The sequence below is a fragment of the Sciurus carolinensis genome, chromosome 10 (genome assembly GCF_902686445.1).
Source record: "Sciurus carolinensis chromosome 10, mSciCar1.2, whole genome shotgun sequence".
In the NCBI taxonomy this organism is placed as follows: domain Eukaryota; kingdom Metazoa; phylum Chordata; class Mammalia; order Rodentia; family Sciuridae; genus Sciurus; species Sciurus carolinensis.
Window position 1 is genome coordinate 80520392 of NC_062222.1, and position 26281 is coordinate 80546672.

Consider the following 26281-nt stretch of genomic DNA (forward strand, 5'->3'; position numbering starts at 1 on the left):
TTGAGCAGGAGGTTACTTTCACCTCCTATAACTTTAAACTTTTTGCTGTATTTTATACTCTTCCTAACTCAAGGCAGGCACAGCTTTATTTTTGTGGGTTTTTGTTTGTTTGTTTGTATTTTGGTACTGATGATTGAACCCAGGGGTGCTTAACCAATGAACCACATCCCTGGCCCTTTTTAGCTTTTATTTTGAGGCAGTCTCGCTAAGTTGCTTAGGGCCTCACTAAGTTGCTGAGGCTGGCAGTGAATTTGTGATCCTCCTGCCTCAGCCCCGCAAGCTGCTGGGATTACAGATGTGTGTCATCGTGCCTGGCCAGGCAGTTTTGTAAGCAACAATATATTATTAAATATGGTGGCGAAGGACTGAAATGGTGTTCAAAATTTGCCATATATATCCAAAAGAGTATTCAGGTTACCACTAACCCTGCTCAAATCAGAATGTCTGTAAATCCACTAGAGGCCTCTCACATTTGGCAGGCTGGCAGGGTAACCAGAGCTGTCACTGCTCAGTACAAAGAGGGACATTAAACCCCTCATTAGTTTAGGCTGTTGGTTTTCAAAGAGTCTGATATTTTGAAAGTGTTTGAAGGTATTTCCTTCCTCCTTTACTTCCTTCCTTCCTTCTTTTTTTCCTGATTTTTTTTTTTTTTTAACTTGTCATGCTGTGATGGGCTGACAGATCTGGCTCCATGAGAATGTTTTGGGCCAGACTCTAAGGGAAATGACTAAACAGACTCCATTTTGCTCTGAGACTCCATGTTATGTAGGAAATAAGTTTCTCCCATGGGAACACCCCGCCTCTGTGCCCATCATCATTTACTTGGTGTGACATGTTTAATAATATACAATGGCAACTCCTATGTAGTAAAGAATTGCTCTCTTTTGATTCCTATTGCTCCTAAACAATGTACCATGTGAATGGTGATTGTGTGGATGTTAGTAACCATTCTTTAGTTTGTACCTAGGTAAGGATCATTTTGACCCACTTCTCCCTCTGTCGATGATCTCATAATGTTAATGTGTAATTTTGAATCAGCAACAGACACTTATGATTAATGTAATTTTTGGTATAAGAATCCCTACAACCCTGTGGTCGGGGCTGTTCTCCCAATAGCCATTTTTTGGGGCATTGTGTGAGACAATCAGCTGGCCAGCTTAATAAAGACTCTCAAATTTGAATTTCTCAGTGGTGATTGGTCTGTTCTTAAGTTACACCCCATATCAATGGGTGCTACAGTTATTTAATGGTCAGAGACTAGGGAAGTCCATGATGGTTGAAGAAATATCACTCTTCAAATGCCTACAGTACTCAAGTTGAGAAATGCCTGATTTAAGTAGTGTCAAACCAGTCTTTTCCCAGCAAGAACAATAAATAAAGAAGTAAACAAATAAAAGTACTTCAAGTGATAGCAACTGCTATCTTGAATAGAACTGATTAATACTTGATTAAGCTATTGACTACTTTTTTAATCTATGGGGAGAGTCTTTCATAAACATGGTTAATTATGAAAATAATGTAACTGTTATAGGTTGAACTGTGTTTCCCTAAAAGGATATGTTGAAGCCCTATGCCCTGGCAGTTGTGAAAGTGACTTTGTTTTGAAATATGGTCTTCGCAGATGTCATCAAGTTAAGATAAGGTCACAGTGAATTAGGGTGGGTCCTAATCCAGTATGACTGGTTGGTGTCCTTCCCAAAAGGGAATGTGGACACAGACAGGAAAGAGCAGGAGAAAGGCCATGTGAAGTCAGAGGCAGAGGTTGATATTATACTGCCACAATTGTGGCCAGGAATGCCTAGGACCACCAGAAACTGGAAGAAGTAAGGAGGGATCATTTCCTGGAGCTGCAGAGAAAGTGTGACTCTGCTGAAGATGTGATTTCTGTCTTGGAACTTCAGAACTGTGAGGGAATAGATGCCTGTTGTTTTAAGCCATTCAAGTCTGCGCTAATTTATTATGGCAGCTCTTGGAAACTCAGACAATGGCTAATCTATATTTATCCCAAGTATGACAGGTTGGCATAGTTCAAGGGGATAAGTAGCTCATTGTGGTTTGCAGGGAGTAATGTTCAGAGACAAGACACTCATCTCGGCACCCTGTGCTGCTGGGTAACTGAAAAGACAGCAAAAGTATATCCCTTCCTGCCCAGGAGGGCATACTTCATTCCAGATTCCTCTGGTCTTGGTTGATGACACCAGGACAGATTTCTAGAGGCCCAAGTTCAAAGGAAGAGAAGTGACATAAAAACCCAGAGAGGAGATGAAACTTCCTTCTTTGTCACCCCTTTGTGTTGCAGAAACAGATTCTGTTAAATACGAGAAAGGGACCACAGGCACGTACCTCTTCTTCATTTCCATAGGACTTGTTTGCCATCATGAACTCATGTTTATTGCCCTCGTTTAGGTTGTTTTGTCAACACATTTCAAAGGTTAAACTGGATTGCAATGTTAAAATAAGAAAACCTTCCTACACAGAAACACAACTCATATCTTTTTTCCACTGAGTATAGAACCCAACAAACAAATACATTTTTCAGAGGACGTATGCACACTGTCTCTTTCCTCTAAAAACCTCCCCTGAGCTTTACACTGGCTAGTTCTATCTGTGGACCTTTCAAAAAGACAATCTTTATTGCCTTCACTTGTCTAGAGTGAAATTTTATTTTACAAGGATGCGCAGGTGAGGGTGTTTGCCCAAATAGAGCAAAATTGTCTGGAAAGTGGTTATAATTCCTTTCCAACTTTCATTTGCTGATGTGCAATCACAGGAAGCAGGTGACCTCCATCTCCACAGCCTCTTGCCTCTCCCTTCTGTGCTTCCTCTGTGTCCTTCTAGTTTTCCCTGCATTCATGAGGCCCCTCTGTGTAACTCCTGATCCAGGTGTGTCACAGGTCCCAGGTCACTTTCTCTACCTCGACATATTTCTCCTGTCGGTCACTCCCTTGAGGCTGTGCTCTCTGCATGCCTGTGCGAGGCACCAGATAATCACTTTCAGCTACTCTAAGTTGATGTATTATTTCTCTCAGAGATCATAAAGGCCCTAAATCTTAATTCTTAAGGAGAAAAGAGCAAGGCTGAAGGGACTTTGGGGTCCATGAAGTCAGGGGACACAGATTTTCATGAGCTTTGTCATCTAAACTCAGCTACTATCTAGCTGTGAGACCCTGGGTTCCACATCTCCGGACCTCTGTCTCTTTAGTTCAGTTTGACAAGCTCTGAGCACCCACCATATATGAGTTCATACAAGAGAGGAGGGGACAGGAAACTATGACATGATCCCTGCTCTGCCTAGGCTAAAGGACTAGTAATGCCAACATGTGCAAACAACCCAAGGAGAAATTTAAGCCTGCAAACTGCAGAGAGCAGAGTATGGCACTCTAGAATGTGGAAATGACCTGAGAGCCTAAAGGTATGTGGCAAGTGTTCCCTTCTTGGGGAACCTTTCCAAACAAGAACGACCTATCTGCTTCTGTGGCCTCTCATGTCATACTTCCCTATACCACATTTCTTTGGTTCTGACTCTAATTCAGATCCTAAGCCATTTGACAAGGTTTGGACTTGTTTCTGTAAACAATGCGGAGATCTGTTAGACACTTTAGACACCTTAAAAAACGTTTTATGATGGAGAAATGTATTCATCAAGCAGGAGAGAAGAGTATAGTGACTCCCCCCATGTTTCCTTCACTCTGTTTCTACAATTACTAATTCACAGTTTTTTTTCTTATAACATTCCCACCTATTTTCCCACTCTTTATGATTTCAAAAAAATTGCAGCATTTCCTCTGTAAATATAATGGTATGTGTCTCTGAAGTAGAGAAATATTTTTGAACGTCTAATATCGTGTGTGAAGTGCATACATACACACCACTGATTCTCACTGTTTATGGGTTCCATATTTGTAGATTTTTTTTTATTTGCTAAATTTCTTTTGTAACCCCCCAATTAATAGAGTGGTTTGTGGTCATCTGACGACATGCATAGAACTGAAAAATTAAAGTCAGCTGAAACATATGTTCTCAGCTCAGGTTGAAGTAGGCTTTCTTTTTTCTTTGTTCATACTATAAATGAGTGTCATTTTCACGGTCTGTTTTAATGTCATGCTTTTTACATTTTTGTCCTTTTTGCTCTGATTTCACTATTTAAAATGGCAAACAAATGTAGTGCTGAACTGTTATCTAGTGTTCCCATTGCAAGAAAGCGTTTTACCCCCTCCCACCTTACATACTGGGGATTGAACCCAGGGGTGTTATTACCACTGAGCTACACCCCCATTACTCCCCCTTCCTTTTTTCCATTTTTAGATAGGGTCTTGCTAAGTTGCTCAGGTTGGCTTTGAACTTGCAACCCTCCTGCCTCAGCCTCTTGAGTACCTGGGATTATAGCTGTGTGCCACTGGGTTGGGAACAGGCTTTTCTTTTTGTGGAGAAAATATTTGTGTTAGATAATCTTAATTCATACATGAGTGAGTTATGGTACTGTTGGTCATGAGTTCAATGTTCACTAAGCAACAATTTGCATATATCAAATAAGGTGCCTTTAAACAGATCTGTTGATGAAATGTGACTGAGGCTAATGGGAATCTAACCCTGCATTTCTTCTAGGAGCAATGATCCAGTGTTCACTAATTCATTGCTTGCAGTGACCTTATAGAACATATAAGAATAAACTGTGTGTGTGTGTGTTGTGTGTGTGTGTGTATGAAAAAAAGAGACATAAGTTGTTGAAAGCCTAGGGACTACATCATTATCATGCTTAAAATATTAAAACCTTTAAATCACAGAATATCTAGTCAATGTTCAAACTTGTGATTGTTTCATAAATGTCATCATTTATTTTTACAGTCTTGGTTTGACTCCAAAAAAGGTCCACAACTGTGATTGTGTGCTATGTCCCTCAAGTCTTTTTTCAGTCTACAAATTTTCCCTTCCCCCAACCCATCTTCCTATCAATCTCTTTTTTCCCTTGCAGTGTACTTATTGGAGAAAACAGTTTGCTCATCCCATAGAGCTTTTAATTGCCTGGGATTTTCTGACTTCACTCTCTTGGTGTTGTTTAACATCTTCTCCAGTCCTCTGTGTCTCTTGAAACTGAGTTGTTGGATGTAGAGGCTGGATCAGACGTAGGTTCCTTTTCATCTGACAAGACTGTTTCAAAGGCAAAAGTGTGTGTCCTTCCATCGGGAGGTAGAGTCCTGGTTATGTCACACTTCATGGTGTTGGCAGTCACTGATGAATAGCAGCAAGATGCACTAACTCATTAGGCTATGTGATGACAGTGATATTCTGTTCCCATTGCACCTTTTTTACTTATAATAAGCTAAAATATTGCATAAGACAATCAATTAGCCCATCATTTAGTATTTGATCATCTAGTGGTACCCTTCACAAAATAAAGGTAGATTAAGATAAATAAATAAATAAATAAGATTCTTTCTAGTTATCTACCATTTTCCTAAATAATGTGTTGGTTTATTAGATTGATTATAGAAGATTGATAAAGACTGCATCATATTATTGTCTTGTTTCTGGCATCATTTTGAACTCATGGGTAAATGTATTCAGTGTGTTCCTGCAATTGCTCTCTCCATCAACTCCCATCTTTTGTCTGGGAGCCCAAATTGGTTCTTTGTTCTTCTGACAGGATGTTAGCAGTCTTTGAGAATATCTTTGCTCCTTGTATATTAAGATATTCTACTCATACATTTCCTAAAACAGATCTGCCTGGATTTAGTCACTTCTCCAAGGATCCTTCATTCCTGCTAGTGGATATGGAATTTAGGAACCAAAATCGGAGCACCTAGAGGAGTCTTTAGCAGATTGAGATCTGTATCTCCTCCTTTCGAGAGGAGCTGGCTACTTGACATGGACTGAATGGATCCCAAAAGATTGGTGTGAGAGCCTGTCAGCCTCTAGGGACTACATCATTATCATGCTTAAAATATTAAAACCTTTAAATCACAGAATATAGAAATATAGAGGGTGACCAGTTAGGAGTTACTGCCTTTACTTAGGAAGAGATACCAAGGTTCCCAAAGAAGGCTGCATCTGTGGGGATGGAGAAGAGAACCAGAGTGGGCAACACAAGAGGAGTTAGCAACTGATTTGGCAGTTTAAGGCCCTGGGGGCAGAGTGGGTAAAGATGAGAGATGTAGGTTATTAAACCTGCTCTGCTACCTATTAGCTATATTCTCCAGAGTTCTTTACTTAACTATTGAACCTCAGCAATCTGAATTGCAAAATGGGAATAGTATTGCCTACCTCAAAGGGTTGTTAGGAGGACTAGGTGAGGTTGCAGATAAAACCAATGTAGCATAATGTGTGAAATCTAGTAAGACTAAAAATTTAAAAACATGACCCCCCACTCAAGCCAGGGAGTCTAGTTTTATCTATAACAGAGGGCTGACCTAGCTTATGTCAAAGCTTTTTCCTGTCCTACCTGCTCAACCGTCTTCCCCAGTCACACCTACATGTGTTCTCTGATAATGCCATGGAGGATTAATAATGGATCCTCTAGCATTTGCCCAAACCACATTTTATTGATTACTTTATGGAAAAGATGATATAAGAAATTTAATGTTGCCAAAGGAAAAACAAGTTACATATTCTTCTGAGTGCTATTTTTCTTATTTAATATCTAAGTTGGCAACTTTCATTTTGAGCAACTTAGAATAATGTATTCAGAAACTGTCCTTAGAAGTGATAAAATCTGAAGAGATTAAACAAAAAATATACACCTAACAATGTACCTTAAATACTGATAAGTTAGCTCAGAGCCCCTTAAAATACTATCCAAGATGGTCATCCCAATCAATGATTTAAAAAGCACTCTAGTTTTAGAAAATGTAATATTACTCTAGGTCAATTCCTTCCTAGAACCTTCCCTGCTCATTACATCAGCAATGCTTTGCAAACCTTTCTGAGGTTATTTGCTTCTTTAAGACCTCATTTTTGATGGCTCTGTCAGAATGCTTTTTGATTCAAGAGTTTGAGGATTAAAACAGCCACCTAGTAGTCACTATGGTCACATTAAAAGTTATTAAAGAGGGACTTGAAATATTCATAATATCTTTTTTTAAAAATTCAGGCAGGGAGAGAGAAAGAAAGAGGGAGAGAAAGAGAGAGAGAGAGAGAGAGAGAGAGAGAGAGAGAGAGAGAGAGAGAGAGAGAGAGAGAGAGGTGTGTATGTGTAGAGACAGAAACAAGACTGAAAGAGAGAGAAGCAAAACTGAACCAAAATGCACTTGCCAGAGATAACCACTACATCATTCCAAACCTTTCTCTGCAGGCACATACATATGCATAATGTGTTACATGTTTCATCACAATGCCATTTTATTCTGTAGCTTGCTTTTTCAATATTGGAAAATATAAAGTTACCACATATTGATTTAACATATTGTAACCACTTTTACATGCTGGTACATAATGAACCACTCCATTCTCTTAAGCAATTGCTTATTATTGCCCAGTGTGAATGTTAAATGTATGCTGCTTGATTGGCCAGCTTTTTGAGTGAGGTAGTCATTTGTGCTCTTTCTATACCACATTTGCCTTTGAGGTTTTGGGTGTCATAAGCCTTCTCTTGTGTGTGCTCCTTTTCCTTGCAGTCAGATATTAGGCCCTGCTTTTCATCTCACTCAGGGAACATGGTATCACCCATGGGAGGAGGGGTGGGGGAATGGCCACCTGTCCTCCAGTGCCAGGCTCACAATACCAGACACAAATCCTGGGGCCTCCGCCACAGGTCAGGGTTTCTCTCCTTTGCACATCTCTGCTTACTGCCAAGGCTGCTGAACTTCAACATGGTGGAGTCTGCCCTCCTCGAGAATGGGCAATGGACCTCAAGGAACCAACAAGGTCAGTGTTTTTAATAGTATCATCCTTCCCCTTCTTTGCTTTATTTATAAGTTGCTCCTGGAGTTGATATAATCAACTTGATTATTGTTAGTTTTTTAAAGCTCATATTCCTTTTGGCAGCTACTATATAACTAATCATTCCTATTTTGAGTAAGTCAAAAAGTATCAGGAGTATTTACTGCATGATGAAGTTGGGGGATATGCCAATCTGGGTGACTTTAATAGCAGCCATGTCAAGAGGTGGCAGCTCAGCAGGGTGGATGATGTATCTTCCCTCCACCCCCAGGAAACAGGTTTGATTTGAATCAGAACTTCTGCATTACTTCTATTGCTCAGTCTGAAACACAATTTGTATTTCAGAATTGCTAAGGAAGGTAGAAGGTGGGATACTTCGAAGAAAACTCCCATTAGGTTCTTGAGTTTATTAGTTACTAACTTACACTTCCAACACTCAGCATCTAAATTTACTTAACTTTCTCAAACTTTACTGGGAAATTGCCAACTGAGCTTCCTTTAGAGTCAAATCACTTTTCATTACCAGGCTATTTTTAGTTATTCAGAAAGCTCTCGAAAATGTTCAAATGGTAGAGATAACAGTACCCTCCCTAGCTGAGCTCAAAGGTGACATTTTAATTGGCCACAGAGTCGAAGAAGTTTCAGTTATTTTAAAATGATGTCCATGGGGGAAAAAAAATAGCTTAAAGCTTACATTTTAAAATGAAGCGTTTTGTATGTGTATAGCTAAAAATATAGCTGATTTTTAAAGTTTAGTTTTTGAAATCCTCAGTGAAGACTAAAGGCCTGACCATTGCTTTTAAAAAAGTTATTTGGGAACAGTAGACATAAGTACCTGAGAGTAAGCAAGTCTGCGAATGTCTCGTTTTTGGGCGATCTAAGGAAAAAATTTGAATTTTCATTTTGCCAGACCTCAAAAATATATTTTAATCATTCAATTCAACAGATAGATTTTGAGCACCCACTATATGCTACGCAGTGTTTTTGAACTGAGGAATACAACAGCAAACAAAAGAGATGAAAGCCCTGTCCTTCTGAAGCTGTGTTTTAATCAGAAGTAAGGGGGAGGGGAGGGAGAGAGACATTACGGAAAGTGTGGAGGCGAGAATCAGACAATGGGCACTGGGAACATGGTGTTGGCAGGTGGAGCAGTCTGCAATTTTAAGATGTTGGTCAGGGTAGGTCTTATTTAGAAGGTGATGTCTGAGCAAAGTTGCTATAGTTAGGATCTGGAATGCCCCCAAAGGCTCATGAGTTTAAGGTTTGGCCCTCAGCATGGCACTATGAAAGGTGGTAGAAACTTTTAAGAGGTATGGCCTACTGGGGTTTTAGGTCATTGGGGCCATGCCCTTGAAGAGGATTCCAGGATGCTGGTCTCTTCCTCTCTTCTTTCCCCTGCGCCCTACCATGAGCCAGTCCTTCAAGGCTATGTGCTTCCACCATGATGTCCTGTGCTGCCACAGGCCTAAAGCAATGGGGCCAATCAGTTAGGGACTGAAACCTCCCAATTAACCCTTCCCTCTTTTTAAGTTGATTATCTCAGGAACTTGTTATAGTAGTGGCAAGCTCTAACATAAAAGGTTTTTAAGTCGGTAAGGAAATTAGTTACAAGGATATCTGGAGAAAGTATGTTCCAGACAGAGGAACCAGCCTCTGCATACTATAAGGAGGTCAGTGTTTTCTATAGAGTGAGCAAAGGAGAGAGTAGAAGATTGGGTTGGAGAACAAATGGAGTACCAGCTCTTGCAGTTCTTGATGGTCACTTTAAGTGACATCCCCATGTATTGCCAATGGATCAAATGTTGTTATGTAGAAAACAGACCTTAGGAGGGAAAAGCTGAGAGCTGGCAGATCTGGAGTAGGACACTGCAGTATTCCAGGAGAAAGACAATGGTGGCTCATTCCAGGGCAAGGACAAGGGATCCTGTATATATTTTAAAGGTAGAGCAAACAGATTGTCTTGAAGGATTGGGTGAGGGATGTTGAAAGAGAAAGAGGACCTAAAGATGACACATGATTATCAGCATGAGCATCTAGAAAGTTGGAGTTGCCATTCACTGAGAAGATCAAGGCTTCAGGTGGAGCCTCTGGGGGAAGGCAAAAAGTCTAAGAGCTCAGTTTTGACATGTTGGGTTTGAGATGTCTATAACATGCTCAACTGCTGATTTTCTTTTTATGACACCACAATTCCTCATCCTCAGAGAATGTTAATTCCCAGAGGGTAGAGTTCTATTTAATTTGTTATTGTTATCTCCAGAAACTTGAAAGTATTTAGCACAAGTAGAGTCTCAATTAAAATTAATAAAATGAATACTTATTAAGCACCCACTTTGTTTCACTCTGCTGGGGATACAGCCACAGATCAAACAGCTAAAATTTGTTTTCATTTCCACTACAATATAGTAGTGGAAGGCAGACATGGAAAGGAAGTAAAATAAAATAAATCTATCCATTGTTGTAGATGTTTAATAGACACTGGTTAAATGTCCACCCATAAGGCACTCTACCCATAACATACCCATCCATACTCTACCCAGTATCATAATACTATGAGGGAGAACACTGAGATTCTAGAGGTGGCATTCCATGAAAACTTATACATACTTCAAAACCCGCTTATATATACCGTGTTGCTTCTCATATATAATAACGCAAATTCCATCCTCACCTGATAAATATCAGGACTGTGTTTCTCTTCATGTAAGCATTAAAAGGAGAATATTCACAATAGGACTATTTTAAAAGTAGTCTAGGAAGGCTGCCTGAAAATGAGCAACCAGAGCTAACGACGTTTCTGAATGAGACTCAAACACCTGAAATTACAGAACACATTCCCATGAAGACTTTGAATATGAAGACTGGGTATGTTTTTGTATTACCAACGATTATAGACTTCTAATATTTAATTATCAGTGTGGTTCAGTAAGCCTTTCCCTGACTTACCTATCCTCTACACATGTGTACACATGGACATGTTGAAGATATTTCCTTCAGTTCATGTCTGATAGGTTGCTTTGGGTCTAAAATTCAAATGGGATTAATTGATAATATTCACACTTAACCTTAAATACCTATGCAGTCATGTTGGGGGAAGGTTATGATATTACCTCAGTACCACAAAGTTTATTTCTGTACTTGAGTTCTTCAGTTACAGAAAGTAGAAGTGATTTAAATGGCACAGTATATATACACATATATATCATTTTATTATCTTTTAAAATTGATTGGAGCCCTCTTAAAGAAATGAACATGTTATGTATGTTTGCTACCTGGATTTTCCTGAGTAATTTGAGGGAATATTTCAAGTTTCAGTAAATAAAACAAACCCTTTGGGAGAAAAAAAAAAAAAGAAAAAAAAAAAAAAAAAAAAGAGCAACCTAGGCCACTTAGCCCTCCTTATTGACCCAAACTATGCCACTGAATTCATCTTGACATCTCAGGGCAATTCTTACTTGCTTTTTTTTTAGTACGCATTTGACCAGTGAGCCAGTGAGTTACACCACCAGTCCTTGGGGATTTATTTTTTTAGGTCAAGTCTCACCAAGTTCCCCAGACTGGTCTTGAACTCCTGGGCTCAAGCACTTTGCTAGCCTCAACCTCCAAAGTGCTGGGACTATTGGTACTCATTGTAGCTGGCTATAAGACATTTTCTTATTCTATATTCCACTTTACAATGCTGAAGGTACCTTAATTACCTGCTACAAGGGCTGCTGAATTGTTTAATCTGACTCCATTTGCAACCTTTCACAGAACTAAAATGGTATAGTTAAATAAACTTTATATTCATATACATTGAGGAAGTATTACTTATCTCCCCTAAAAATGAAATGATGAATTTTTCATTCCCAACACTAGTAGTAGTAGCAGTAGCAGCAGCAGCAGCAAGAGGTGGTTTGGGCCTTTGTACACTCTTATTTAGGCTTCTGATATTATCTGAATCTCATGCAATCTTGATTATATTGATGTAATCTCTATAGCCTATGCAGAAATGCTGAAATAGCCCCTTCTCCACCGACATTTTCCTACAAGGTGAATGATGAATGATCCTTTACCCTAAAAATTGATAGTCCCTTTTTCCTGCTCTGACCTGTTTGATCAGCTTTTCAAAAAGAGAGGGAGAAAGAAAGAGAGAAGGAGAGGGAGGGGGAAAGGGAGAGGTAGGAGGAGAGGGACAGAGAGAATGAATCAGGGATCAGAGAGAGAATGTCAGGGATCTCCTCTTGAACATTATCTCCATCAACAGTTTAATTTTTAATACAAAACATCTTGTGTTTGCTGTTAGTTGAATGTGATGATGGCATGAGTTTTTGTGCTGTCCCTCACACAGCAGAGCCCATCAACAGGAAGAATTCGCATTATTGGCAGAGTTCAAAATTCACTAAGAACTTGTTTCTTTCCCAGGTCAAGAGACAGATGTCTCCATAATTTTTTAAGATTGTCTAAAAAACAAGTGACAGAAAGGTCCCTCTTATGTTGTAATTCTGAGATATACTGAAATCCTCTCAAAAGAAAACATATTTTAACTCAACAGAATGACTGGGATCTTTAACATTTCCCTAAACACATATAGACAGTGCACTGTAAGTATTATATAGCACATGAAAAGAATACCCTTTTATTCTTGCAATAATTGCTACTGTTCTTCCTGAAGAATCCAAATTACAATACAAAGCAAGGTATGGAGAGTTTAACAATCAAATCAATGTTCAACACCTGTTTCATGGTACCTGCTGGCTACCTGTGGGGTCATGCTAGGGTATAAATGTTTTTATCCCCCCAAAATTCATATGTTAAGAAGCTAACCCAAAGGTGATATGAAGAGATGGAACCTTCAGGAGATGATTAGATCATGAGGGTGGAGTTCTCTTGAATGGGATTAATGTCTTTATAGAAGAGGTCCTGAAGAGCTGCCTTGCCTTTTCCGCCATGACAACACAAGAAAGCACCATCTATCAATCAGAAAGGGAGCCCCCACCAGACACAGAATCAGCCAGCACCTTGCTCTTGGACTTCTCAGCTTCTAGAATTATAAGAAGAAAATGTATGTTGCTTATAAGTTACTCAGTTTATAGAATCATGCTTTTATAGCAGCCCAAATGGACTAAGAGCTTATAAAAAGCTTTTCCAATGAAACTGAAAACATTTCAGAAGAGATAAACAGTGCCAATAACCTATCTGTAATAAGGTTATGCTTCGGACTATATGAAGTTGGTAAGAATATCACAATGTAAAACATAACATATATTTTATTAACACTATATAAAGAAATATAATGTTATCTAAGTGGGAAGTCTGCATGGCAGCTCTAAGTTTACAACCATGGCCAAATAAAAAATGAAATTGTCTCTCATCTAATTCCTTTCATGTACAACACCTGGACTAAAGTTCCCATATCCTTATTTTGTTGCCCATGGAAAAGAAAATCAGGTGTCAAAATTTGAAATGTAAGTGAAAGATATTATCATCAAAGATGTATTATACTACTCACCCTTTATACTGAATAAACATATTTTCTAAATATCACACGTAATTTTCTGCAATTTTTTTTTAACAACGAATAGTTGGCAGTTCACAAATTTCATCTTAGGTATAAAGGATACACATTTCCAACATAGTTCAATTGCTTAAGAGATTAAAAAAAAATCTGCCTTAAAATTCTGTCTAATATATTGCTTCAGGCTCCGAACAGCCACAGCTTTTAAGTGATATCAATAAACCTACCCAGCAGGACTTATAAAACTTATATAATTAATATTTGTAAGATGTCTTAAGATCTTGGCACAAAAGACAGCACTAAAATGCAAAGCTATTCTATAATTTTCTTTTTATAATCAGTTGCCAGACATATTCTAGAAGGTTTCTAGTTCCAGCTCTGAGGCAAAAACATTGCTATTATGAGACATATACTTTTTTTAAAGGAAGGGTCAAAAGGGAATCGTTAATGTAGGTCAGGGAGGCACAGAAACTCCACCAATTGTTTAGAAGCACACAGCAATGTACAGTTAACAAATCTGCAATCAGAATCAAAATATATCACTGGAGTAAAATCTGCCCCTAAATCCTAATCCACGTGGTTGCCAACAAGGACAGCTGCTCTTAAATCTCCATGTTTCCCACAAGCAGATTATATTTAATGAAATGGAACAGGGCAACCAAATCTCTATGAGGCAAGATTCAAAATAAAGCTGATTTTACATCAAACCCATTGCATAGATGAACTGCAGATAAAAGGCCAAAGTCAGGTTGCCAGGCAAAATATCAGACACTCAGTTGAATTTGAATTCAACATTATATATAACATTCTTAGAATTGTAGTTTATTTGAAATTCAAATTTGACTGGGAAACCTGTATTTTTATTAGCTAAATTCAGCAACATGAGCCAAAAAAAAATTAAGATAATATATTTTAAATTGACATTATACCACCCTGCACCAATGGAAAGCAAATGAAAAGAATTTCATAATTCTCTCTCATTTTAATGATTTCTATTACTTACAAAATGGCAGAGATCGCTAAACAATGGTAAAGCAGGTGAAAAAAAATAGGCTTGCAGGTGGGAAGGTTTATGATGAGCATTTAAAGGTCCACATATCAGAAAACCTGATGTTACATAAACTCCTGCCACCTAAATAATTTAAGATGCAACTAAAATAAGAAATGTTGTAAACTACATACACAAACCAGCCTTATCTGATAGTCACCTGGCTTGCCCATTAACTGGATGATAACTTACTAGCTTTACATTTCCAAGTAAAAAGCAATGGTTGGTTAAAGCAGACGCTTAACTACCTGACCACTTCTAAGAACTACCATTGACTTCTACATGAAACTTTAACTTTTCCAAGCATTAGCTTCATTTGATATCTCATAAGAAAGGCAAATATCTGATTCCTAAACTAACCATTTTTTGTTTGTTTGTTTCAGGAACAGATACTTTCAAAAAGAAGCACAATGTTGTAACTACTATTGCAGGATCCCTTTCATTTGCCACAGATTGCTCTTAGGAGATAAGATAGCCAATACCTTTTGAAACATTTGAAACATGTTACTTTCCACCATTTCCAGTGGGTGCAATTCCCCCCAGGGAAAATTATGGCTTGTGAAAATCTGCTTAAACAGTCTAAATACTTGAGCAATATTTTCTTCATGAAACACAAGCACAAATAGGCCAGGTCCAAATGCTAACATTAAATTAAGGATCTGGCAATTACTGATGATTCTGGGTTCTGGAGAGAGCCATTCTGAAAATGTCAGAAAAAAACTGTTTGTCTTTTCCTAAGTAGTTTTTGCCCAAAATTTTGTGCTCTGAGTGCCCGACCTTTAAGGTTTAGCTGACTTGGGCGTTTGAAACACAGTAGTTTGCAAAAGTCCTTCTAGAAAAAATGGTGAGACTTTACTTTCATTTGTTACTGTATACTTTTTGAACTATTATACTAACTCTGAGCTGGCACATTATTAACCTTTTCAAATTAGGCATTTAGTAGGCTCAGCTGAATATTTTCTTAATTTGCACATTGGGTTTGCTGAAACAGCTGGCATTGAAATATTAGTTGAGATCCTGATTTACGTAGTCCAAGTGCAAACATAAACTCTGCTTTTGAAGAGGATGGCCTGCCTATTTAGTAAAGACTGACAAATTTTATTAATGACAATAGCAACAAGAGCTAACACTGCACATTACCATGATCCCTGCACTGTCAACTTGCAGGTATGTTCAGATATTTAACACTTTTCATACCTTATGAGGTCCTACTTTCCCTAATTTTGTAAGATTAAGAAAATTCAAGGTTAGTTAAGATCCTTGCCCTAAATTACACAATTAATAAGTAGTAAAACTTGGTGTTGTACCTAGGCAACCTAATTGGAGAATCTGATACTTCTGTAAATGCACCAGGTAACAATGAAGAACTTCCACCTTCTCAGTTCAGGGTTCATAAGAAGGAGGTGTCCTGTCTTTGACTGTGACCACAAATTTCAGGTGAATAGTGGTTGACTGGGCCAAAAGAATGAAAACAACTCTCACCTACCACCCATAACAAACCAAAGGCAACTCTGCCATTCCTGTAAATGTGTATGCAATTTTGGTTTAATATATTTGTGATAAGGCTTCTCAACTTATGCGTATCAGAACCAGAAGTATGCACAGAGTTAACCGTGTAAGGAAAGAACTTCTTTCAAGGATATGGACATTCTAAGTACTGGTTAATTGGAGAAGAATGACAGATCTAGAATACACAAAGGATCCTTTGCTGACTGGTAGACTGGCAATTGAGCTCTGCTATTCTTTTTTTTCCCAAGAGATCAATAAGTTTGCCCAGAGTGTTTAGCAATGGTATGGAATACACTTTTCCTAAAGGGAGATCAGGGCCAGACTTCTCTGAGGGCAAAAGTAGGATCATAGGATTTGTGCCTCTCTTACCTATTAGGTGTTTCTCTTTTCTTGAGTGTTTAAAAGTAATTGAAAGTTCCAGTATATCTCAGTGAAGGAGTTTAAAAAAAAAAAAAAAACTTAGGACATAGAATGTCAAAGGGCGGCAATGGTGGTGGGAATGAAGAATGAAGGAAGATAATCCACAGGTGAGCAGGGTAAGTCTGAAGATGAAAGTTACTCAATAGCAGGCCATCTTCCCTCCCTGCTTGGTTCCGGTGCCAAACCTTGGAAGTTCCAACTTGCATTTTAATTCAAAAGCAGTGCTCCTATATGCCTTGTACTGGCATAATATAAGGGGTGTCTGAGAATAGTTTGTAACATATCGGTGCTTGTGTGTGTGCTACCATAATAAGCTTTGAGAGAACTGAAGTCCATCCAAGATGTCTCTGTTCCTCCTATTTAAAATACAGGTGGGTAAATGTAGAGCTTTACCCCGACTGGATTGTTGACAATGCACAGATCATCTTCAAATGCTCATTATAAACCCTGGAGGAAAGGCTATAGTATATATTGAGAGGATATGTTAAGACAAAAAATAGGCTCCTGCCTAACCCTTTTCCTGGCTCAAGAAAGTATCATTTTAAGGATTTTACAAAAAGATGTTAAAGCCTCTAAAGCTGGAGGAAAAACAGAAAACAGAAAAGAAACAATGGCCTGGGGGAAGTTCTTACTAGAGTTTTGCCAGGGGAGCTCCAGGATAGGTGTGGAAATATGCCTGCCACTCCGGAGAACCTCTTTGCAACACATCTGTTTTTTTTTTTTTTTCCACTTAGAAAAATGATATTTTAGATCCTGAAAACATTTTACTTTTGAATGCAAATAATCACAGGAGATATTTACACCAATTTTTATATTATTTTTCTGACAATATATTGCAAATAACTGTAACAATGAACTGAAACCTAAAGAGATTGTTTCAGAGGCACAAGCTTCAGAGGTAAAGACAAAGCTTCCATTAGTTCCTCAGCTCTCTGGGATAGGTCCATAGAGACCTAACCAGGGGAAAAGAGGCAGTGTGCCTTCCTGGCTCTCGGGAGCCCAGGAACTGTTGTGATCTTATTGTCTCTGATCCCTACAGATGTACATGGGGGTACAGATGGTGCTGCTCCGCCAGTCCCTGGCCCACCAGTCCCCTCTCTTTGGCGGTGGATGAGGACAATATTCCTTCTCTCCTAATAATGAGGTAGGCTGTTAGGTTGGATTAAAAAAGAAAATCTTAAGCTTAGAAAAAAGATGCCAAAATCAACTGCTTGTTAAAGTTAATTCCGGTTTTGTCGAATGCCTGGACTGTTCAAAGTATAGAAATATAAAATAAATATAGAAGCAGCTACAAATCAAATTAGCAAAGAAGCCCATCCACTGGTTTGTTTTCTGAACGTTCTGAAAAAATTTTTAGGTAAAAGTAAAGGTGCATTCCACGTCATTTCGAAAACATCTCTTGGTTTGAGGACTATGGAATTACCACGCATGAGAGACCATCCGGGAGCTGCGGACCAACGCCAGATTACACCTTCCAGATTCCAGCTCTCTCACCCCAACCCGAGGCTGCGCAGCCAAAGAGCCCGAGGGTTCCGGTACCATCTGCAGATGAGTCTCCAAACCGTGCAAATTCCAAAGCATACGTTCAGCAAGTAAAGAAAATAACATGCTTGTACCTCGACTTGGGAAACTTTTCCTTAAAACTGTCTGTCCTTTGTAAGCTGTCAGGGAACCACTAGTTTCTTTTCGAGGGACTGTAATGACTCAGAAGCACAATTACAGGAATCTTAAGGAACTTGGAGGGGAGAAAATACACTAACTAAATAAAGCTTGAGTCCAATGGGCTTGCACTATGTGGCTTCGGATCGTTCTTAACAGACCAGTGGCCACGCACTCGGGTTACTTTTATTCACCCGTGCTGTTGTCGTATCCACAATCGTCCCTTGTCAGGATGCATTTTCTGGAAAAATTGGATACCCAACTCTAGACTCAGCATTATCTAACTCTCTCTCCAGCCCCTACCAAGACGAACTCTTGTCTGCTGGCTCCACTCTCCCTAGAACACCCGCCTAAGGTCGTGGCGGCTGGTAGTCCTAAGACTTGAGAGGCGCGCGTGGGGACGCGACCCCGAACCTGTATGGGAGAAGTGAGAATAGGGAAATGGGTGGAATTGGGGTGAGGGGAATGCTAGTTTTAAACAAGTTCCTAGTTTCTTCCTAACGGTACATTTTTGGAAGGTTCCGGGACTCAGGATAGACCTGCACAAACCCCGGGGTGAATTCGCGAGCTTGACCTCAGCCAGGGCCACTGTCTCTAGGACCTCTTGTGCCACATCATCCCTAAGGCTAACTAGAAAGGGACCTTCTTGACCCAGAGACCTCCAGGTCTCCTGAAAGCAGACCAGCCCCGCCGGGCAGGCAGTCACCGCCCAATCCTTCCGAGATGCCACTGTCCCGGAACCCCACTCCTTCCCCTGCTTTTGCATCCCTCCCCAGGCTGAACCGCGACCAGAAGTCTGATCCCGACTCTGGCTGGTGCGCTCAGAGACCTCGACGAAGAACGCGAAGACTAGAAAAGCAGACAGTGTCGCCCTTGGGGTTTCGAACGTGCTGTGCCAGCCAGCCACCTGTTCCACAAAGCAGGAGTTTGTGCGGCTCCGGCTGCAGTAGGAAGGCTCGGTCATCCCTTCCTTCCGCACCGCTTAAGACTGCCAAATCTAAGTGCGCACACACCTGCGCGCAGCCCCGGAGGCTCGCACCACTCAGGACCCAGCAATCGGCGACTTACTTCCCGGTCTACCCGCTTCAGGTGGGGCCCCAGCTCTGGCCGCCGGGGCCACACCGCGCTTGGCCCCTCCTTGAGGTCTACGCCAAGTACCTGCGGTGAAGATGCACAGAGCGATGAGAGTCTTGCAGACCATGATATCCCGGTGCTCGGTGCCGAGCCTGGGGCGGGCGGCAAGGAGTTTGCTGGGGCCGATCGAGCGCTCCGAGCGCGGGAGGCTCCTTTTCTGCCCGGTGGACTGCAGTAGGAGCCGGGAAGTGCAGACGGCTGGGCGCGTTAGGCTGGGGCAGCTCCGGTGGCAGGCGGCGGGGCGAGGCGAACGCGGCGCGGCTCAGTCAGCTGCGTGCCCTCCGGCGCCCAGCGCACTTCTGCTCCATCCCAGCAGCCAGAGGCCGGGGCCGCCTCCACCGCCAAACCCCTCCCACAAGGGCCCCACGGCGTTGACAGGGCCACCCCCTGGCTTCCCTCTCGCAGCTCTCAGGCCCCAGGAGCTACAGCCCAGGGCGGCCTCTGCTGGACAGTCAGTATGGGAGACCGAAGGTTTAAGTGGATTCAATAAATGCTTAGAGCGCCTTGCACTGTGCTAAGGGGATGTAAAATGTGAGCAGATCTCTGTCCTCAAGAATTCATCTCAGTTTTTCTTACATGAGTTACAGCCTTTAAAGAGGTGAACTACCACATTTCTTTCCAAGTATGAAGAAATTTCTCTTCGTTTCTCCGGATATTTCCAAGTATACGTTAAATCTTCACCCACACTCTACTCCACTGCACTTCCTGGTCTTCAAGGTAGGGTGTCTGTCACTTCTTATTTAACTTTCTACCAGAAGAAATAATGTCAGAACATGCATCGTGAGATAAACGAGCAAGGCGCTATTTTGGGTGTTGTATCATGTCTCCTTTTAATAACAGCAAGACATGAAAATTTTTACTACTCGATTTTACGGATGAGAAAACAAAGACACTGAGAGGAAAAATAACATGCTCAAGATTACATAGTTGGTAAGAATAGTTTGTGCAGCAGACCCATAATAACAAAAGACTGATATTTGCTGAATGATTGCTGTGTGCTAGGCACTGGACAAGCAGCTGTACAGATCTTAATCAAGTCATTTACTCCCCACGACAATCCCTGGAGATGGGTGCTGTTGTATATGGGCGTCACAGTATATTCATCTTCAGGGAAGGAAATTGCAGCAGAGAGAGATTTGAATTAAGGTTTAAGACTTGCCCAAGTTCACACAACTAGTGAAGGTAATAAGTTGCCTGAATAAGCAAGCTGGCTAAGGCACCCTGGCTCATCTTCTGTATTCTGCTGCCTCTACAAAGCCCAAAACTCTTCCGAAGAACAAATCAAACTGTCCTTTCACTTAATTCCCTGTCCCCCTTCCTTATGCCTTAGACTTACTGAGTTCTCATCCCTTAGTCAAACAAGATTTTAGATCCTCTGATGCCTGTTTTTATGAGCCTGATGGTCCCTTAGTCACAAGAACTGGGAACTCCAGGAGTTGAGGAACGTTCCTAAAGAAGTGAATTGCCTGGTACCATTAACAACTCTGGAGAACAGCTTTCTTTAATCTGTGACTTCTTTCTCATATGCCAGGACTCTTTCCTCACTCTCTGGGGTGTCATTGATTTTTCTGTGGTAAGGTCAATTTTTCTGCCTGATCCCACTATTACCACGTGCAGATCTTGCTTACACTTCCACGATGAGGATACACTGAAATCATATTTTTCTTTTGTCTTGGTAAATTTATTGATTTCTGTTGAAATGAGAACTAAAAGATACCACAAGCAAATGTCCATCCCACTTACCTCCTCTCTGGTGGTAGAAACTGCAAATTCAATTTGTTAAACATGTTCTTCGAATCATTTTTGACCTCAAAGTCCTTCTGGTTTCTAGTGTAATCTAAGTGATTATGAAGAATTTCTGCATCTGGGTTTTGGTTGTCATGGAGGCAGGGACCACACACAGAAGGAGTTTTGCAGGGACATTCTATAAGGCACTAGTGCCTTTAAATAGGGTAATTTAAGTAAATGAATAAAGGTTTTGAAGACTACGTCACAGAAAAATGTATTCAATTGAAAATCAACAAAACTTAATGGGGGCCCCCTGGAGAGTTAAGCATGTGTGACTCTATCAAAGATGATGGTTTGGTACTTAAAGGATAGTGATCCCTATGTACTAATCAGTTAAAATTTCCAAGACTTTTGACTGTACACAGAATCAAGTTGAAATGATTTATTTAATTAAAATCTATCATTTTAATTGCTAATTAAAACTTTTCAATCTATTAATTTAATCAAAGCACATTTAATCACTTACTATATGCCAGACTATATGGTAGGCTGTGGAAATGCAATGGTTGCAAAATCCAGGGTAGGTTAGATTATGCTGCTGAAACAAGTCAACCTAAAGTCTTTGACACTTAAATAGAAGTTTGTTTCTTGCTTATCAAAGTCTACTATGGATCCAGTTTACTCCCCAGAGTAGCCATCCTGTATGTCAGGACTCAGTGTTGTACCATTAAATCAAACCCTGCATCCACATTTAGTGAGGTGAGAGAAGAGAGAAGTGAAGAATTAAGTGTAGCATTTAAAAATCTATCCAGACGTGACACTTCTGTGTGTATTTCATTGACTCAAGTAAGTCAATGGCCATGCCCAACTTTGAGAAAGAAAGGAAGCACAATCCTAATGGAGAGGAGAAATGAATAGCCGGGAAGAGTTGTGATGTGTGCCACAGTGTTTAATTTCTTCTGCCATCAGGAAACTTATATTCTAGTAGGGAAGAGTCAAATATTGAATGAACAATCCCAAAACTATGTGCAACAATTCATTATGTTAAATGCTATCAATAAGAATATCTACTAATATTTGTTGAGCTTCTACCATGTGTTAGGAATTATTCCATTTTATATATATTCATCTGTTTAAATTTTACATTTTATGAGACAGTTAGTGTAAGCAGAATATGTCACCTCAAGGTATGTTGCTTTGGCATTAGGATTATTTTGAGAAGATAAGTTGCACTTTTGTAAGGGAAATTTTAATTTATGGAGGAAACCTACATTTGTAAAAGTGTTGTTATGGCTTGGTTATGAGGTGACCCCCCAAAGCTCCTGATATTCCGGAATATTCAGAGGTGAAATCATTACAGCTATAATCTAGTCAGTCCATCCTAGTTTGACTAGATGGTAACTGTAGGCAGATGGGGCATGGATGGAGAAGGTGGGTCAGTGGCAGCATACCCTGAAAGAAAAAGGGTGCATCTTCCTGTGACCACCTTGTTTTCTGACCCTACCATATGAGCTGAGCATCTACTGGTTCCTTCCTGCATGATGTGCTGCCTCACTTTAGGCCCAGAGCAATGGAGTTGGCCATCTGTGTCCTGAGACCTCTGAAACCATGAGACCCAACTAAACTTTTCCTCCTCTAGGCTATTTTTGTCAGGTATTTTGGTCACAACAATTAAAAGCTGAGTAAAACTGTTGTCTTCTTAGTACTGGGAAGAGAAGGATGACTCTAATTTGCTGGAGACTCAGCACTAGAGAAGGCACCAACTCAAATCTGAATAGCAAATCTTATTTCTTTACCAAGCTTCTTCTGGTCACTTGCTCACAACTGCTATACCCCAACAGCATTATTTTCTTGTTTCAGCTGAAGATGGTATTTATGCCTAAATCCTAAGCCTTCTCTTTGAGCATTTCTCATTTTTGTGGTTATTTTCCATTTATATATGAACTTACATGTTCATAAATGTTTGTTTTCTCTTGTTAATATGCCTTTCATTATAGGGGGTGCCAGCTAAGAAAATACTATCCTAATTTGGCAATAAAGAAACTGTAAACTGAAGAGCATTTAACTATGAAGGAAAACAAAGGATGCTGAGAGATGTAATAGTGGAGGACTATTAGATGCTTGGTGGGAGTAATAATGCAATATGCATATTACCCTTTAGTAATGCCTTATAGCAAAAGCCAGTTTCTTCACAGAATTCTCTTGGTTTTTAAAATAATACTCCCTTGGGATAAAATCTAAGAAAAATCTGTCTTTTTCTGACTTCCACTCTTTTTTGATCACAGTTAAAATGAATTTCTAGTATTTTGAACTTTCAACATCTTACCAAAAAAAAAAAAAAAAATGCCCTTGGCTGGCTTAATTTTTGACATCGTGAATTTATTGTAACATATAGATGATGTTAGATAATATACATTAGATGATATTGAAGTATTGTTTCTGAACTCTTGGTTTCCTCATGGCTGAGAAAAGAGGGAATAACATGTTTAACAGGACTGGAAAGTCAGTGTGTGCAGTGGTTACAGGATGGGTCAGAATTGCCTTTTGTCATCTACTAACCAAGTGGTTAATTACTTGGCACTTCCTTGCCTTAGATTCTGTTAGTCTACTGGGGCTGCTATAACAGAATACTACAGACCAAGTGATTTCAATGACAGAAATTTATTTTTCAAAGTTCTGGAGGTTGATTGTCTCAGACTAAAGTGATGGAAGGGCTGGTTTCCGGTGTGTCTTCTCTCCTCAGCTCGCAGAGGGCAGCCTTCTTGCTACGTTGCCATATGACCTGTTTTGCACACTCAAGGTATCTCTTTTCTTATAAGGACACCAGTCCTAGTGGATTAGGTGTCCTTATAAGAAACATTTATGTCTTCCCTTAAGCTTAGTTAGCGCCTTAAAAACCCTGTTTCTAAATAGTCACAGTGGGGATTAGGGCTTAACGTACGAATTTAGAGTGGGGGGATAAATTTAATCCATAAAATTCTACCCTCTGTCCCTTCAAATTTATGTCCTCTCATGCAAAATGTTTTCAACCCATCTCAGAAGACCCAGTCTTCTCATAACCCATTCCAACAGTAACTCTCAAGTCCCGAGTCTCATCAAACTATCATCTAAAACAGGTGCAGGTGAGACTTGAGAGAGGATTCATACTGAGGCAAAATTACTTTGTAGCTGTTAAACTATGATAAAAACAAGTTATGTGCTTCTAAAATACAGTAGCAGGAAAGCATAGGACAGTTTCCTCCCAACATTACTAGGAGGATTGAATAGATTACATACAGAATAGACTCAGCATGTTCTAAGTGCCTATACATGTCAGCCATTATTAGAGAAGAAACTTAGAAATATATTACGAACATTTTGTGATCCAAAATTCAAGAAAACAGTTAATACCTATTGTAGCTATTCTTGATGCACCCACCTGTGTGACTATTATCCTTCATAATTCCACTCCTGCTACAATTTAACTGGAGTGGAAAGTGCTGAACAATCTCTGACCACCTAAGCCCCCTCAAAAGGCAGGAATGTAACAGACTCAACACCCTGGTGCGTTTTGTGTTGACTTCATATGTCTCTCCAAACATGCTACATTTGCATGCAAGAGTATTTCCTTTGGGTCTGCCATACTGGTCCCTATCATTTTGCTTTCCTATTCTTAACTCCCATTCTCTTATTTTTAATATTAATGGCAAAAAAGATTCATGCAGGCAAAAGTGTAAATTTGAAACTTAGCTAAGAAATATGTGCTTGAATAGAGCAGTTTTAAAAGGGCATGATGAAACATGATTGTTACCCTGATTTAAATAACATTGTTTGAAGTTGCTTGAGCTATTTGAGGACAATAAACTATGTGACAGTAACTTTTAATCAAGGATAAAGCCTTTAAAATATTTCAGGAAGGAATGAACTAGTTTTTTGGAGATGATGCCCATAATGAAACCCCTTATTTGAACTAGTGTAAAGCTTAATTGAATTAATACTGATAGTCCAGCACTGACCCATAGAGATAAAATACAAGCCACATATGAATTGTAGCAATTTTACTAGCCACATTTTATTTTATATTTTTACAGTGCTGGAGATAAAACCCAGGGCTTTCTGCATGTTAAAGTATATACTGTACCACTGAACAACATCCCTAGCCCCTGTGATATTTTTTAGAAAGAAATGTAACAAATGGTATTAATTTAATAGTACCTCTATTTAACCAAATATATCTAAAATATTTATCATTTCAAAAGGCAATGATTATAAAAATTTTAATGAAATATTTTACATCCTTTTTCATTCTAATTCTTCAAATTTCAGTGTAGATTTTAGGCTTGCAAGACATAACAATTCATACTAGCCACATTTTCAGGGTTCAGAAACCAAATGTGTTGATATCATAATGTAGTAGGTATCACAATCAAAATGTGGTTATAGAACATGGACAGTCCCTTTCTTTGCCTCTGGATGTGTGCAGTAAGAGTAAAAACAGTGTAAGTGAGACTTTCTTGACTGTGTAGTAGTTGGAAGCTGAAGGCTTACTGATTGCATGGTCTGTTAGTCTTTCTAGATCTCATCTAGACCATTTCCCATCTATGAAATGGGGGTGGTAATAATGTAGGACAGATGAGACTGGACACACAAGGAATTTTCAGGAAGCAGTTTATTTAGCTGCAGCAGTCCAGAGGGGACCTGGAAAAATCGCTGACCTGAAATCTGGAAATTCGTTAAACCTTATACTCAGTTGGGTGGTTACATGTCAGTGGGTCGGTACTTAAAGTTACTCTTTGTCCCATTTTCTTAGCTTAGACAGAGGTTATACAAGTTTTTATCAAGAAAATGGAGATAGTAACTTTTGCATAGCAATAAACTCTCTTTGAGACATACTGTATCACACCTTTTATGTGCAAACCTGACACAAGAAAGAGGAAGCTTCAGACCACAATGCCCTCTGCAGAAACCCCGCTGACATTCTGTTGATGTTCTTTGTAAAATCTTGGTGACAAAAAGCATAAATATGGGGGCAGTCTTTAGAGAAGTTTAATTATGGCAAGGGTCTTTTGGGTGGGGGTACTTGGTCTGCTTTGTTAACAATATCTTATTTCAAACAATATCTTATTTCAATATCTTATTTTAAATGTGTAGAGAGCGTTTTGAGCTGAGATTAGACTACAAAGACTTTTAACATTTATTTGTTCTTGTTTTGGTAGAAATATTTATGATAGTGAAAAATTAAGATTAATAGTAAAAACATGTCAAATATTATTGTAGTATTTAGGAGAATTGGATTTCTTACTACTCAATGGCACTGGCAATATTACTTGTCCCTAGAAGTTTACATATACATAGTTTAGAGCAGTGTTTTTCGAACATTTTAGCCTTAAAACTCCTTTGTACTCCTGAAACTTATTAAGACCCCTTAGAAATGC

At 39.5% G+C, this 26281-nt stretch overlaps 1 protein-coding gene across 1 annotated transcript in view; it reads right to left on the reverse strand.

The window, feature by feature from the left end:
* Parm1 (prostate androgen-regulated mucin-like protein 1) overlaps positions 1 to 19449 on the reverse strand; it is a 103643-nt gene extending 84194 nt beyond the window's left edge. The window contains exon 1 of the mRNA XM_047567238.1: positions 19164 to 19449. Coding sequence (XP_047423194.1) covers positions 19164 to 19206 — 43 coding nt within the window. The 5' untranslated portion in view covers positions 19207 to 19449. The remainder of the gene's footprint in view (positions 1 to 19163) is intronic.
* Positions 19450 to 26281: the final 6832 nt, after the last annotated feature.